General features: G+C 30.6%; 1 protein-coding gene across 5 annotated transcripts; it reads right to left on the bottom strand.

Annotated features, from left to right (window-relative positions):
• Positions 1 to 475: 475 nt before the first annotated feature.
• Positions 476 to 11,975, bottom strand: LOC105667560 (fatty acid synthase-like). Of its 5 annotated transcripts, none has more exons than XM_067351556.1 (20): positions 11,644 to 11,975; positions 11,216 to 11,466; positions 10,094 to 10,325; positions 9,583 to 10,001; positions 8,821 to 9,114; positions 8,518 to 8,725; positions 8,279 to 8,439; positions 7,771 to 8,088; positions 7,056 to 7,561; positions 6,674 to 6,978; positions 6,183 to 6,587; positions 5,083 to 6,101; positions 4,684 to 4,919; positions 3,765 to 4,458; positions 2,830 to 3,661; positions 2,126 to 2,604; positions 1,462 to 1,716; positions 1,050 to 1,301; positions 859 to 961; positions 476 to 787 (listed from the first exon to the last, which is right to left on the bottom strand). In XM_067351556.1, exons 1-19 carry the CDS (start codon positions 11,810 to 11,812, stop codon positions 860 to 862), a joined length of 7,137 nt encoding a protein of 2,378 aa, XP_067207657.1. In that variant the 5' UTR covers positions 11,813 to 11,975; the 3' UTR covers positions 476 to 787; position 859. The 5 variants fall into 5 exon arrangements, with proteins under 5 accessions (XP_067207657.1, XP_067207656.1, XP_067207658.1 ...); XM_067351557.1 differs by having other exon boundaries at positions 477 to 961; positions 11,644 to 11,666; positions 11,876 to 11,947; XM_067351555.1 differs by having other exon boundaries at positions 476 to 961.
• Positions 11,976 to 15,055: the final 3,080 nt, after the last annotated feature.

Consider the following 15,055-nt stretch of genomic DNA (forward strand, 5'->3'; position numbering starts at 1 on the left):
TTACATTAATAGTATAATTTGTATTTTTGAAAAGTTTGATGCAGACATATCTTTTTGACATATTCTTCAAACAGTGTAGAGTTTTTATACTGTAAAAATACACGCGTTATCAATATAAATTTAAAATGTTTATTTTGCAAACAATTTTACAAACGTAAAATTATAGATATTACCTAACAATGAACAAAAGGAATATAGAAACACAGTAGCAAAAAGAACAGTCCTTTTTACAATTCCAAAAGATTAATTTATTGAATAGTATATATACAGTACTACAACAAGTATATCGAACATTTACTACATTTGTATTGTTAGTTTTTTTATAAACACTTATCAAAATAATTTTTAAATATTTAAAATTAATTAAAAATAATTAAAAAATAACTTTTACACTTATTTTTATCGATAAATCCGAAGAAACCCTTTAATCAATCCAATACAAATAATTAATCAATAATTTTTTTTTTATAATTTTTATTATATATTTTGTTTTGTTGTTTACATTTAAAATATACCTCATGTATATAACAACAAACTCATTATTTCTATAATTAAATAATTTTTAAACCACAGTATAATTTTAATTTTAAACATTGCTCACATTCCGCCACTTGAAAAGATTATACAAAATTCTGTTGCCAGTAAAGAATATTAAATTCTTTATGTAAAACAAAAAAGAAAAAAACGATGATATCATAAAAGATACAAAATCGATCTTATTGTCATCGTCGTATGATTGAAATTTTTCACATAGTCACAAAATTAATCGCAGTAATGCATGTGACATCTAACAGTGACAACAATTATTTTAAACAAGATTATATAATTGTTATTAACGTTAATAATAAAATTACTTACATCAAAACGCTTCTTCATTAATTACAGCCGCCACTTTCTCGTTTCCTAAGATCGTCACGTGATTACCTTCGACGTAATGTACTACCACCTTATTTTCAGTTATCTTAAACGCGTTATAAATTTTATTAAAAAATATTGTAAAATTTAATATATTAAATAATGAATACTGATAAAATGTTTTCTTAAAATACCTTATATAAACCATAATCCTCTTCTAATTCAGGTGCATATGACAACGTAGGTTTTAACAACGTTATAGGTGATTTAATACGAGGTAATGTAGAAGAATCATATTGCCGAATAGACAGTATGTTTTTATAAATTGTTGCATACAGTGTTTGTAAATTAGGGCGTGACAGAAGTGAATTTACTTTTGAAAAGTATTTGGCGAAAATTTCAAATCTTTCTTCCCAAGTTTCACATTTTCTTAATTCCAATAGAACCTGTCAAATTATACGTTCTACTTTTAAAATCAACTTATTATAAAATGAGAAATATTTACAGTATAAAACTGACAGTAAGAAATGAGTCATACACAAAATATCCGCAATCAAAAATGTATTAATTTAATTAATTTAAAAAATATAAGTAATGGTGTTATACCTCTTCACTGATTTCTGTTTCATAAATCTTTAGAATAATGATCATAATATTAATCTGAATTTCTTCATCGCTCATATAGTAAGACTTATTGATTTTACTACTCATTATATATTCCGGAGCACCATCGATGAGAACTAATCGACTTTTAGTACCCGTAGCCTCCAATCTTCTTATTAGTTCAATTGCATGTATAGAACCGAAAGAATATCCTGTTATTACGACTTTTTTTATATTTCTTATTCGTGATGATATGCACTGAAGAAACAAAAACAAAAATAAATTTATTTAGCAACTTTTGCATCTGTAAGCTAATTGTCATTTTCTATTCCAAAATCATATGACAATTTTAATAGTAACAAATATAATTGTCAAGACACCATGCTGCTTGGGTAGCACTGTAAAAATTGAATTTCCGATAATGATATTGTTATGGATAAATATGGTATAAAACTGTCGCCGGGTCTATAGAAAAATTTTAGTAATTATAAAAACAAGAAAGTAGGACGAAATAAATTCTAAAAATATAAAATAAAAAATGTAAATTTTAAGAAAATAAACGAACAGTTAGACAAAACATTAAATAAAATTTTGGAATAAAAACAATACAAATTATTACTAACTGTAATAATATACTTTTGAAAGATGATTAATTACAATTATATACCATTAAGAGATAATCAACCATCTCGGATAACGTGTTTGCAACACCGATATTGCCATATTGCAAGGATGTTGCTGAAAATTTAATTCTTGGTGCTAAATGATTAAATATTGTTCCGCAGCCATCAAGTCCTGGTAGTAGAAATACATGGGTCGAATTATCCATTATGTTGGTCGGAAGATCTAAACAAATTTCTGAAACAAAATCTTGATTTTTCAAAACACCAAATAACAGTTTCTGTTCTTTCATAAAATCTGGTTTATTTATATCAGTTGCCGCTTCAGTTTGTGTCTCGTTGTTGTTAACGTTTACATTAGACATTTGAATCAGTTTTGCAAATGTGAGGGTTCGTAGTTCTTGTGGAGTGAGCAAAATATCAAATTCTCGTTCCAAAGTTTGTTTGATTTCCACAGCCATCATGGAATCCATTCCAAGTTCAGCCAAAGGTGTATTTTGACTTATTGTTTTCATATCTTTTATATCTGTAACACAGAATTCATAAAAACACATTATGACACATTATATTATACCAAAACAAGTTTGATAACATATTGTACGTGAAAATGTGCGTATATGTGTTTGTGTACGCATTTGCGCGTGCAACAATGACTTTTGGGATGTTGTGATATCGAAATAAATAATGCATGCAAAAATTATTACGTTCTAAGTAGGCAATAACAGAAAGTAATCTGTTTGTTAATTCTTACTCATAATATCAGCAACGATTTCCACTATGTTGTCTAATCCGGATAACCGCGTTTTCTTTTCACTTACGATCATGCTGCTTACGATCGGTCGGTTTTGGAGCAAAAATTTTTCTAGTTCTACAAGACAGGAAGATATTTTCTGCTGCAGAGTCCCACCGATAACTAACTCTTTATTGACTTCCTGCATGTCAGCGACGAGACCTACGTCACCTACAGCTCCCCATTGAATTGCCAATGCGGGTAGTCCTTCCTCTGCTCTTTTTTCGCACACTCTTTCCATGATGGAATTGGCCATTCCATAATTAGTTTGCCCAGCGTTCCCTCTTCCACAAGAAACGGAAGAAAACACTACAAAATGTCGAAGTTTTAAACAGATCTTTCTAGATACTTTATCTAATGTCTGTGTCGTCCAGGCCTTTGACATAAAAGATTCCGTGAAAGTTTCCATGGTTTGGTTTTTAAGTAGACAATCTTTCAAAACCACAGCAAGATTAAATATCGCATCTACTGGTGCTTGTGTCTCCGCCATTTGTAGGAAATGTTCACATTCTTCGGTATTAGCAAGATTTGCGTCTTTAACTATCTGCACGTTTACACCGTACGATTTCCATAACTCAATTCTCATTCGCTGATAGCCATTCTTTATTCCAGTTCTCGAAGTTAGTACGACATTTTTAGCGCCTCTAAGTATCAACCAGTCAGTTAACTCTAAACCAAATCCACCCAATCCGCCTAATATAACGTAAGTTTTATCTTTGAGGCAGTAATAACGACAATATGCAAGAACAGGTGAATCCAAAGATTTACCATCCTCTTGTATGTTTAAAATAATCTATAAACATATCATTGTATTTAAAATATGGAATATATATTACGTGTTAAGCATAATTCTTTAATAATAATTTATAAGACATGTTTAGTTGTTCCAAACGTACTTTTCCTATGTGTTTACCGCTTGCCATGTATCTAAAAGCTGTTTCAATCTCCGTTTTAGAAAAAACTGTCGTTTGAATAGGCTTAATATTTTCATTTTTTAAACCTTCAGCCATTAATTTCGATAACCGATATTTATTTTTATGATTACTGGTAAACATTGCATCCAACATAATAGAATAAAAACTGATACCTTTTTGAAATAAAGACATATTTAGAGGGTTGTTGGATAAAATGTCATACTTTCCAATCTCTAGAAAACGACCCCTTCTCGCCAAACAACGAACAGACGCTAAAAGTTTTTCTTCCGCCAATGAGTTTAATACAATATCAACGCCGCGACCGTTTGTTTGTCTCATTATCATTTGCTCAAAACTCGTGTTTCGCGAATTTCCAATGTGCTCTTCAAGAATAGCCGGAAACAGTTTTTTGATGAATTTACGTTTTTCTGCAGTGCCCACGGTAGTAAACACTTGACATCCTTCCTGAAGAGCGAGATGAATGGCTGATTGTCCAATGCCACCAGTGCCAGAGTGGATAAGTACTTTATCACCTTTCTTCATTTTTCCAAAATGATATAAGGCATAATAATTCGTGCTGTAAATACACGGCACTGTAGCTGCCTGCTCAAATGTCCATGAATCGGGTATATTCCAACATAAATCTTTATCTCGTACAACGACATTCGCTATGCACCTAAGAACATAACAACATTATTATTATGAAGTAAATTAAATTATTAATTAAGTAATTATAAAATAACAATCTCTTATAACCAATAGTATCAAAATAATAGTTCTTTCTGTTAATTTGAAAAAAATTGTGTAAATTATATAAGACTATAACTTCAAATTTGTTACTGACAAATTGTGTATTACAATAAATTAAACAGATATATATGTATATTATTTAGTTACATACTTATCGTCAGAAATTCCCATTACTCGTTGTCCATTGCTATCGAATCCTACATATTCTAGTCCAAGACTCGTGTCATGAAGTCGATTCGACTTAATAAAATCAAATGTTAATTTGCCAGTTGCTAGCATTACATCTCTAAAATTGATGGACGAATAGATCACATGTACTATATCTTTGCCAGTGTCGACTGAAACATCGTTTTTCATCCAACAAAAAGAACTTAAATCGCCTTGAATCTGTAAAAAAATATTTGTTAAACAAATAAGTATATTCGTTAGATAAAGTGCGAGACTTTTAAGTTAAATTTTTAAAAATATTTGAGACAAAATAGTTTACAATATTATTGTATTAATAGCACATTGATAGATTATCTAAAGTTCGGCAAAAAATTTTATGTACCGTTTGGCCTACATAGGCGGCAGTTACGGATTCGACTTCTGGATGCGGTAATCGCAAATGTCGGTAAGATCCCCAAATTTTATTAGGTCGCAAAACGTTAACAGTCATATCTTTTTGTAATTGTTCCATATAGAATGGATCTTGTAGAGAAAATTTAGAAGCATGTTTATCTTGAATAAGCACACCTCTAACCAACTCTCCACCAGGCTCTTTCCTCAAGCAGTTAATAAAACCCAATAAACCGCATTCAAAGTCCCCCTCTCCAACAATTACAATTCTGCTATTGCCATCGTGTTTTTTCTCGTCGTCTACAAGTTGCTTTAACTCTTCGAGCCAATTGAAATTACTATTATTTATATAGACGACAATTGTATTTTTTATCATAACTTTTCTCTTTAGAAGTATAATTACTTCTTTGTCCGTATGCTTTTCCAGAATAACTTTTAATGCATATTTACTTAAATATTTGTCATAGTTATTTATATTGCATTTTTCGCGTGTTAAGAGATAACCTCCATCTCTCAAAAGTGGCAAAAGTTTTTTTAATGAATTCTGATGTTTTGTCAAAAGATTAAATCCTGTAGCTAACAAAGCTTTTTCGCCTACAAATGGTTCGTTTAAATCAGCGACCAAAACGTTTGAAGAAAGTTCCTCTGGATTGAAACGATTCGGCGATGTTAATATAGCAACATTTGCTTGTATTAAAGGAATATCAGCAAGAGCTTCAATCAATAACGTTGATGATAGATCTTCTAACATTACATTATCTGTATCTTCCACTAGTTCTATTGCTGTTGCTTTAATGATCTGATGATCCTCTAGCGCCAGCTGCATTGATATTCGAATTGCTTCATTTAACGAAATATCAGCGCGATCCTGGTGAGCTATAAATTTATGTTCTTCGATGACGGGATCTTCGATTGGTTTTCGGCGAGAAATCGTGGTAGCTTTTAGGCCACGTATCTCTATTCCACCTGATTTAATTATGCCAATTTTTTTATGTACATGTATTGGTACTTCTGCAATTTGGTAATTTAGAAATATTACATTTTACATAATAATTTTTTGAATATTTATTTAATTTTTAGTAAGATACTTACGTTTATTTAAGTCGGATGTTATTTCCCACAATTTTGATGCTTGAAGTGCAGGATTAATTACCAATTTTTCAATACTCGTTGGAATATATAAGTCTCTGGTATCTTTTCCTATTATACACATTTGCAGCATGTTGTCCATGAATGTCACCCAATTACCTATCCAAGTGATGTGCCCTTTGCTGCCTGATATTGTTGCACTATTTAAGCCACAAAATGCACCACTGTATTGGTAACCGCGTAGCCTTAATTCCTTGTAAATGTCTCGAGAAGTCATATGTTCTTTCTCGTCAGTATCCACCAACAACAGATCATTTGGCACCATTTCTTGTTCGGCATTTGATACTGCGTGTACTACACCTGTTACAACAATGCTGTCTCCTTCGGTGACTTCAAATTTGCCGCTCTCTACAATAATTTTGCATCGTATATTACATAATGTATTAATTATGTTATTAAAAGCTTTTTTTGGAAAAATAAAATTTTACGCATACCTTTCTGTATTGTTATTATCAAATTCACAGAGCTTTCGTTTGATAAATGAGTAGCCCGAATAAATTTTATATCTTGAAATACTATTGGTGTTGACATGAGCATTTTGCCCATTATCATTGCAATGGTTTCCCAAACAAGCACTAAATAGCCTGTCGCAGGAAACAAATTTTTTCTGTCAATTACGTGATCGGTCATAAAGCCATATTCTTCGGTATTCGTTTTAACTTCTATGCGTCTTGCTCTGAATTTAATTATTTTTTGTGTTTCTTTTGTACGCACATAGCAATCTTCAGAATGATTCCATCTGATGGCATTAAAACGTTTGTGTATACAATTATGTGTTTTACATATGCAACAGTTTTATTTAAAAATATATTGTACCTAATTGATGAAGAGATCATAGGAGTGCCTCGGCTAACTGGAAAATTTACCGGTGGATACAAATTAGCGATCCTCGGCTGGAGGCCACAGTTGTAAAGTTCTCCAATTCCTTGCAATGCTAAATTGAAAGCATTTTGTTCATTTTGCTTAGTCAGTACAATGTTCGTTACTTTTGAATGTACCGATTCTTTCAAAATGTCCTGTAAAGTGCTATCTGGTGCAATTTTAATAATTACAGCGTCATCTGGGATCATATGCGTTGTTTGATCAAACAAAACTGTGTTTAATATACTGTGTGTATGGTAGCTTGCTGAGCATAATTTTGACGTTGGATTGGACCATTCATTGCGAGGTATGGAAGTGCTGATCCATTTGGGACTTCTTTCTTTCGGCTGTGAAATTATTTTGTTCAAATTTGTAAAAAATTGCGATTTCAGAGAGGCAAGGTAACGACTGTGATAAGGTATGTTGTTGCTGGAGATTGCTGTCACGTGAATGTTGTTTTTCTGAAAAAAGATATGTAGAATTAATATATAATTATAATTATTTATAATATATAATTATAATATAATATATAATGCAGTATATAATATTTATTAGTTAATGCGGCAAATTAAAATTAAAAACTTGGATGTTTATTCGAATATTAAGAACAATACTACATACATTAATGAAAAATAATCTGTAATTTATAGAAGGTAGAAAATCAACATACCTGCAATTTTTGCAAAAACTCTTGCATGGATTTAACGGAGCCAGTTAAAATATTGTTGTTATGGTTGTTTCTGCATATTATTTCAATATCCGCTGGACATATACTTTTAAGAGATTTGTAATCCAAATTGACAACTGCGGTAGAGCTATGAACTAGTTTCTCTTTCACACATGCTAAACCAATAAAGTACGCTGACAGAATAGTTTGTTCCATAGTCAGACATCCGTCTGCGTAAGCACAACCAAGTTCACCAGCAAAATGACCAATTATGTAATCCGGAATAATCTCTATAGATGTTAAGAGATCTACTAAGCCAATCTACAATGTTAATAAACAATTTTGTTATTAAATATATTGCATTAAGAAATAAATAATGTTTGTTATGAATATTTATTATTAACATATTTTATAATAAAGTAAATATAATATAAAAAAAGGTATTAATAAACTAAAATTTGCGTTTATCAGTACATACAATATACTTATTTGCGGTTTCAAAATATAATACCTGAATAGCGATGATGCCTACAAAAGTATGTAAAGCGTTTTTGTTTAATTTTTCATCCATTTTCGTCAATATATTTGTAACACTTATATTATATGGTTTTAAAATAGCATCGCACATTTTTACAGCATTCGCAAATGCGTGAAATTTTAATAGCTCTTTACCTAATAAAATTTGAATATTTATGTATTATTTTTTTAATCAGTTTGTACATATAAAATTATTCAATGTTGGGTACATACCCATTTCTGGCCATTGTGATTCTGCAAAGGCAGAGAAAATGAAGCAAGTAGATCGTTTTATGCTTTTACAATTTTGAACTTGTTGTATGGAATATTTTTGCTGAGAATCCAGTATAATGTATCCTCTCCATAAATGACCATCTATGGCGTCTGCGTGAATGTCGTGTAGTAAACGGATGTATTCTACATCTATGAAATGATTAGCAATCTATAAAATAAATGTTTCAAAAATAAGTGTAGTATACACAATGTAATGTCCTTTGATGTTAGAAATGATGTTAATGTTGTTGCTGAAATAATTACATCATCTAAAAACAATTTCACTGAATCTTCTGTGCGTCCAGACAATACCACAAGTCTTGCTAAATCATCAGTAGGTGCTCCATTATTAATCTTTTCTTTGACATTCCATTGTAATAACACGTGAGCATTACCTCCACCAAAACCGAAAGAATTTATGCCTACATAACCATTTTTAAGCGGCATTGCTTCTGTAATGACACGAATGCTTCCATCCATTAAGGCGTCTATATCGTCCCGCGGTGATGTAAAATTAATGTTTGGCGGCACAAAACCGGTTTCAAATGCTATTATCACCTATAAAAATTGATAAATTTTGATGTATAAATTTGAATTAATTATAGTATTTAATGCTTTTTTTGCTGTTAGACAGTGATAAGATTAACATGATAAAACTAACATAAAATGTAATATTTGTTAAACTAAAACGCTTTAGCGTAAGAATCTTTGTTTCTATTAGTATCTAAAGCATTATTTTGTTTGTTTAAATAAAGAATTTTAAGTTTTTCTTTTTCGATAAAATCAGTAATCATCACATTTAATTTAAAGGATTACTACTATTTAATGTTCTTTTCTAACAACGTTAATAGTTATTATTGGAAATATTTCTTTCTTTTTCAAAAATGTTGCATAAAAAAATAAAATGGTAAAATTACATAGAAGAATTATTTTGGTAATTTGTTTTAAATGTTGTAATTTGATTGTTATTTTAAACCATTTGTTTTTTAATTGTGACAAAATAATTTGTTAAATAAATTGTTTTACTTTAGCAATTTGTGTGAAACTACTGGCAGGTTCTGCGTGACCAAGGTTGGATTTTACGGATCCCACCATCAATGGTGTTTTTCTATTTTTGCACAAAACTTTATGAACAGCATTGATTTCTTCAGGGTCGCCAACTTTAGTAGCAGTAGCATGTGTTTCGATGTAATCCAAGTCAGATGGTGGTACTTTGCACTCATTATAAACCTCTGTTAATAAAGCACTTTGCATGTGTGTCGATGGATATGTTATTCCTTCTTCTTTGTAACCGTCATTATTTAGTTTAATCTGCTTACATATAGCATAAATTCTTTTTGCATTTTTAGCTTTTTGAAGATATACTACCGATACGGCTTCGGAACGCGAATAACCGCTTGCGTCAGTATCAAATGGCCTAGAATTTCCATCAGAAGATAAAACACCTAAACATATGTACAATATGTGTTATATCAATGCAGTATATCACAAATTAGCTTGTATTATAAAATTAATTAATTCTAGTAGAAAATAATACCAAGCCGAAAGAATTGCATATGTATAACAGGACTTAAGCAAAGGTTTATGGCTCCAACTATTGCATCCTCGCATTGGCCTGACATAATACAATGATATGCAGTTGCGATAGCGTATAGACCAGAGCTACAGGCAGTATCCACTGCATAAGATGGTCCTTTCAGATTAAATGTGCGAGATATCATATTTGCTGCTGCATATTTGGCGCATCCTACAATGGTTCCGTCGGATATCTAATTTACAGAAAGTAGTGATATATTTATATAGGTCATGTAATTACAAAATCATTATGTGAATGATTTATTTCATTTATGTCGTAGTGTGATATCTCCATAAATCAATAATATTTCTTTATTTTGTAGTTCATTTTGATACAAAATATGAAAGCTGCGACTTGAACTTTCCTCAGGCACGCCACGTCGAGGGAGCATGCCCATTTGAACGGTAACAGAACGGTAACTCCGCGCAATTCGGGAGCTCGGTAACTCGTAGTGTATCCGCAGTGACTGCAACGATTCTGTAACCCGGGCGGTAACAGCGGTAACCAGAAAGGGAGTCCTGCTAAAGATTCTCCACTTTCCTTAAAGATGTGAATCTGGAATCTCGCCCAGAAACGACGTTCCAATGCAAGATTCGAACTAACGGTAACACCTAAATTTTGGTAGCAGACAAAAATGTAATCTCAACGATAATTTCGATAAAGGTATTCAAGTTTCCGCGACGAGTTAATCGTTATGCCACAAGGCCGAATTCAAACTCTCACTGCGCGACGGCACTGCACTCCACGCAAATTCCGCGACTCAAATTCTCTACCAACTCTATCAGACGGTATCCTCCCAAAAAAACATCAACGGTAACTGGTAACTCCGGTAAGACGGAGACAGTAACGGTATAATCCTTTTTCGAATTACGAGCGTTCGGACTATCGACGGCTCAGCGCCTCGGAAAGTGTCTCGTCACAAAGCATATTTGTCACCATAGATTCGCTATATTTAATAATATTTATGTCTTTTCTAATAATATGATATAAGCAATTGCAAATTTATACATGTAAATGATAATTTTTATAAATTATCTGCAATTACTTTTTTTATTATATTTATCAATTAATGACTTTTTTCACCTGCAAATTTTCGTATATAAATGTCGCTTGTGATTCAAGGTAACACGATCCTATGATTACTGCAGTATTTTTGCCTCGTAATTGTTTCGGATTGATTCCTGCATCGATAATTGCTTCGTAAGTGTGTTCCAGTAACATTCTTATCATAGGATCAAGTATATTTGCTTGTTTGAAAGATATATCAAAAAAATCAGCATCAAACTTTTCCAGATTATTAATTATTCCCATGCGAGTTGGTAAGTCTAAATGCTCTAACAAATATATTTGTAAATTGTAACTATATTGTGTTCTGTACATTTATTATTGTAAAATTATAGTTTAAAGTACATTTTTAAAATGTATAATTATCTACTGTAATTAATGACAAAGAAAAGACCATTAATCACATTTATGAATAAATGCAAAGCTATAATTTATAAATTAATTACCTATATTCCATCGCGGATTCGCTCTAAGAAGATTAATTTTGTTAAATAGATTATCTTTTAATTGTTTTACATTGTCACAGCCAGGGAATCTACCAGCGATACCAGAAATAACAATTTCGTCACTGGATTCGGTATTAATATACGATTGATAGGTTTTTTCGGTACCCATAATTCTGATTGTTTTATTGGATATACAAATGCAGAAAAATAGATGCAAATATACTTATCTTACGTTATTTGGTTTTACTTGTTGCGATGTCTTTTTATGATATTTGGATTCGAAAATGCGCTGTGTCACTATAACAGTGAATATCGGTTGAAGACTGGACAATAAAGCGCTGAAGCACAGTTTTTATAAGCAAGTTGACGTAATTAGCCATTACGTGAGGTTTTAAGGACTTTAAACTTATGAATGTAGTATTGTTTCCGCTGTACATTTAATAATTCAATTTTCTAGTTTTGTCACGTAAGTAAAATATGTCTAATTGACATTTATTGGTATTATTATTAATTATTTAATTAATATTATAAAAATTAGTGAATATGTATTATTTAAGACTAAGTTATTTGGTAATTAAATACAAAAAACTCTACAAACAACAATTAGGGAAGCAAGAAAATTATTCAAAAAAAGGCAATTTTTAAAGCATTGTAATGCCGGAAAAAATCATCGTTTTTTAATTCGAAATAAAGCATTTTAAAGCTTGTAACTATTTTTAAATGTGTGTGATTTTAACAAATTTTAATTTTTTTTTAATTTTATGAATTTGATCGCATAACCGTGATACTCTTTGAATAATACTTATGTCGACGATATTTTCATTAAAAAAAATTTTCCATTTTTTGTTTAAAAAGTTAGATAGTAACTCTTATAGTGCTGAAAAAAATAATAAAAATTGTTTTTAGAGATTTTTCAATTATTTATTGCGGTGGGTAGATTCATCTTTTAGTTTTTTAACCATTTCGGCTAATTCAAATATCATGGACACGTGAAAAAAAATTTTTTAGCTAATAACGTCATTGTGTATTGTTGTGATAGAATTAAACTAAAAATGTAGTGTCATTGTAGTCAAATATCGATCTGGTGTCATTATTCATTAATGTTCTGAGTAAACTAGCAATTTCTGGTATCAAAAACATTGGAATCTCATTTTAAGAACACAACATTTTTTAAAAATAAATTCACATGCGCCATTAGATTCATATTAAGTACCACATATTTTATATTTGACGTTAACATTTATAAACAAACTTTTTGGGAGTCCTACGGGCTGTCTTTTCTCACCCATCATCACTGACACCACTCTATGTGACATAAAGAAAAGAGTGATATGCTCCGAAATAAGCTCACATTTTATTCATTGTTTTCTCTCAGATGTTTGGACAACATAATTCTATCTGCTCCGAAAAATTATATGGATCAAATGTTACAGATTTTTAATTTATATTGTGAAAGAATACAATTGACAATAGAAATAGATGAGGAAAGCCATTTGAATTTTTCGGATGTAGAATTGATTGTCAAGGATGGATGCATTAAATTTGACTGATATAAAAAACCCATTTTTGGGGAGATTTTTAAATTTCTTTTGTCAACATCCGATTACGCAAAAAGAAGCGTGATTATGAGTTCAATAGAGATAAAGCCATCTCACTATCTCACTCATCATCTAACCTCACCAAAAGAATTTAACAGAGATAGTAAAAATTCTGTTAAAAAATGGATACCGCATCACATTTATATTTAATATCATAAAAGATGGACTCAATTATAAAGGACCCCGCACATTTTATATGAAAAAAGTGGGTTATGTCAAATTGGCTGAAATTGAAATATGTTTTAGTTTAGGTGGTGCTGATCAAAAGTTTCCTCTGGCAAAAAGTCCGAAAATCAAAAGTTTAAAATATATGATGATTTGAAGTGAGTGCTATCAGGAGACGCGGTAGTGTCTCCGGCCAAGTTCAAAAAACGACAATACTAAGTCAGGAAAAGAGTCTCTGGCAAAGTTCAGAAAATGACACTACTATGTCTCTTATCCTGCGCGCACAAAGTCGACTTTTTGGGGGTTTGTAGCAACTAAAATATAAAAAATTTTATAAAAATACATAGTATATCCTGAAAGGTGGCATCGCCACGAGTAATTTGAGCCGAAAAAAATTAAAATCGGTTCAGCCGTTCCGAAGATACAAGCGGTCAAAAAGTGATGTTTTTCATATTTAATTAAGAAACGTCGTCTCCTTTTTCGACTTCCCCGAGTTGCGCTACAGGAATTCCTCGCACCAGGTGTCAAGGGTCGATGAATTCAACTTTCGCGAGTTGCGCTACGGGAATTCCTCGCACCAAGTCCCAAGAGTTGACGAATTCGAGTACCCCGAGTTGCGCTACGTGCATTTCTTGCACCTGGTGCCAAGGGTCAATGAATTCAACTTCCTCAAGTTGCACTATGAAAATTTTGCTAACATGAAAGAGAGAGAGAGAGAGATATGACATATTTTGATATAAAATCTAAAATCTCTTAAAATATTTAGTTATCGATAATCTTACCGTAATATTTTTATGCGCAGAATAATAAAACGAATCAATGCATGTAAAAAAAACTCATTGTTATTTTGAAGAAAAAGTATGTAATTTACAATGTACTTTTTTAAACAATTATGTGTTTTCTTTATACCACTTTATTCTCATTATTCTAATCATAAAAGTATTACGGTAAGATTATCCATAACTTAATATTTTCAGAGATATTTTAATTTAAATTTTATATTGAAATATGTCAGATTAAGATATAAAATAACTCGAAAAGTATTAAAAAAAACTTCTGAAAAGTATGAAAAAAAAAATTATATCCTTTAATCTTCTTAATATTTTATTAACAAATAAACTGCCATGTAATAGAATTTTATTAGTATTAATGAACGAAGAACATCTCATCGACGTCGACATCAATCCAGTCGCAAAACTTATAATGTAAAATAATTTAGTTAATATGTTATTAAGTTAATATAAATGTTACATTCAAAATGTAAAAAAATAATTGAAAAATAATTTAAATTTTGTCACATAATTAATTTTGTACATTTATATTAACTTAATTACATATTAACTAAAATATTTTACATTATAACACAAGTATTTTGTTTTATATCACACTTATATTCTGTGAAACAGATGTTTTATTGGTAATATTAGAAAATAACTAACATAAGTAATGCGTTGGATATCACAATTACGTTATGCAAAACATAATAAGTGTCATTTCGAATATTTTAACTAAATTATTTTATGTTTAACATGTCTTTGATTTGATATTATAGTTTTATTTCGTATATTTTGCAAGATGCAAATTCAAAATAAACATACATAAAATATATATAAAATATATAAATAAAACTGATCAAAATTTGATAAAAA

The sequence above is a fragment of the Linepithema humile genome, chromosome 3, assembly GCF_040581485.1.
Source record: "Linepithema humile isolate Giens D197 chromosome 3, Lhum_UNIL_v1.0, whole genome shotgun sequence".
Classification (NCBI taxonomy): Eukaryota; Metazoa; Arthropoda; class Insecta; order Hymenoptera; family Formicidae; genus Linepithema; species Linepithema humile.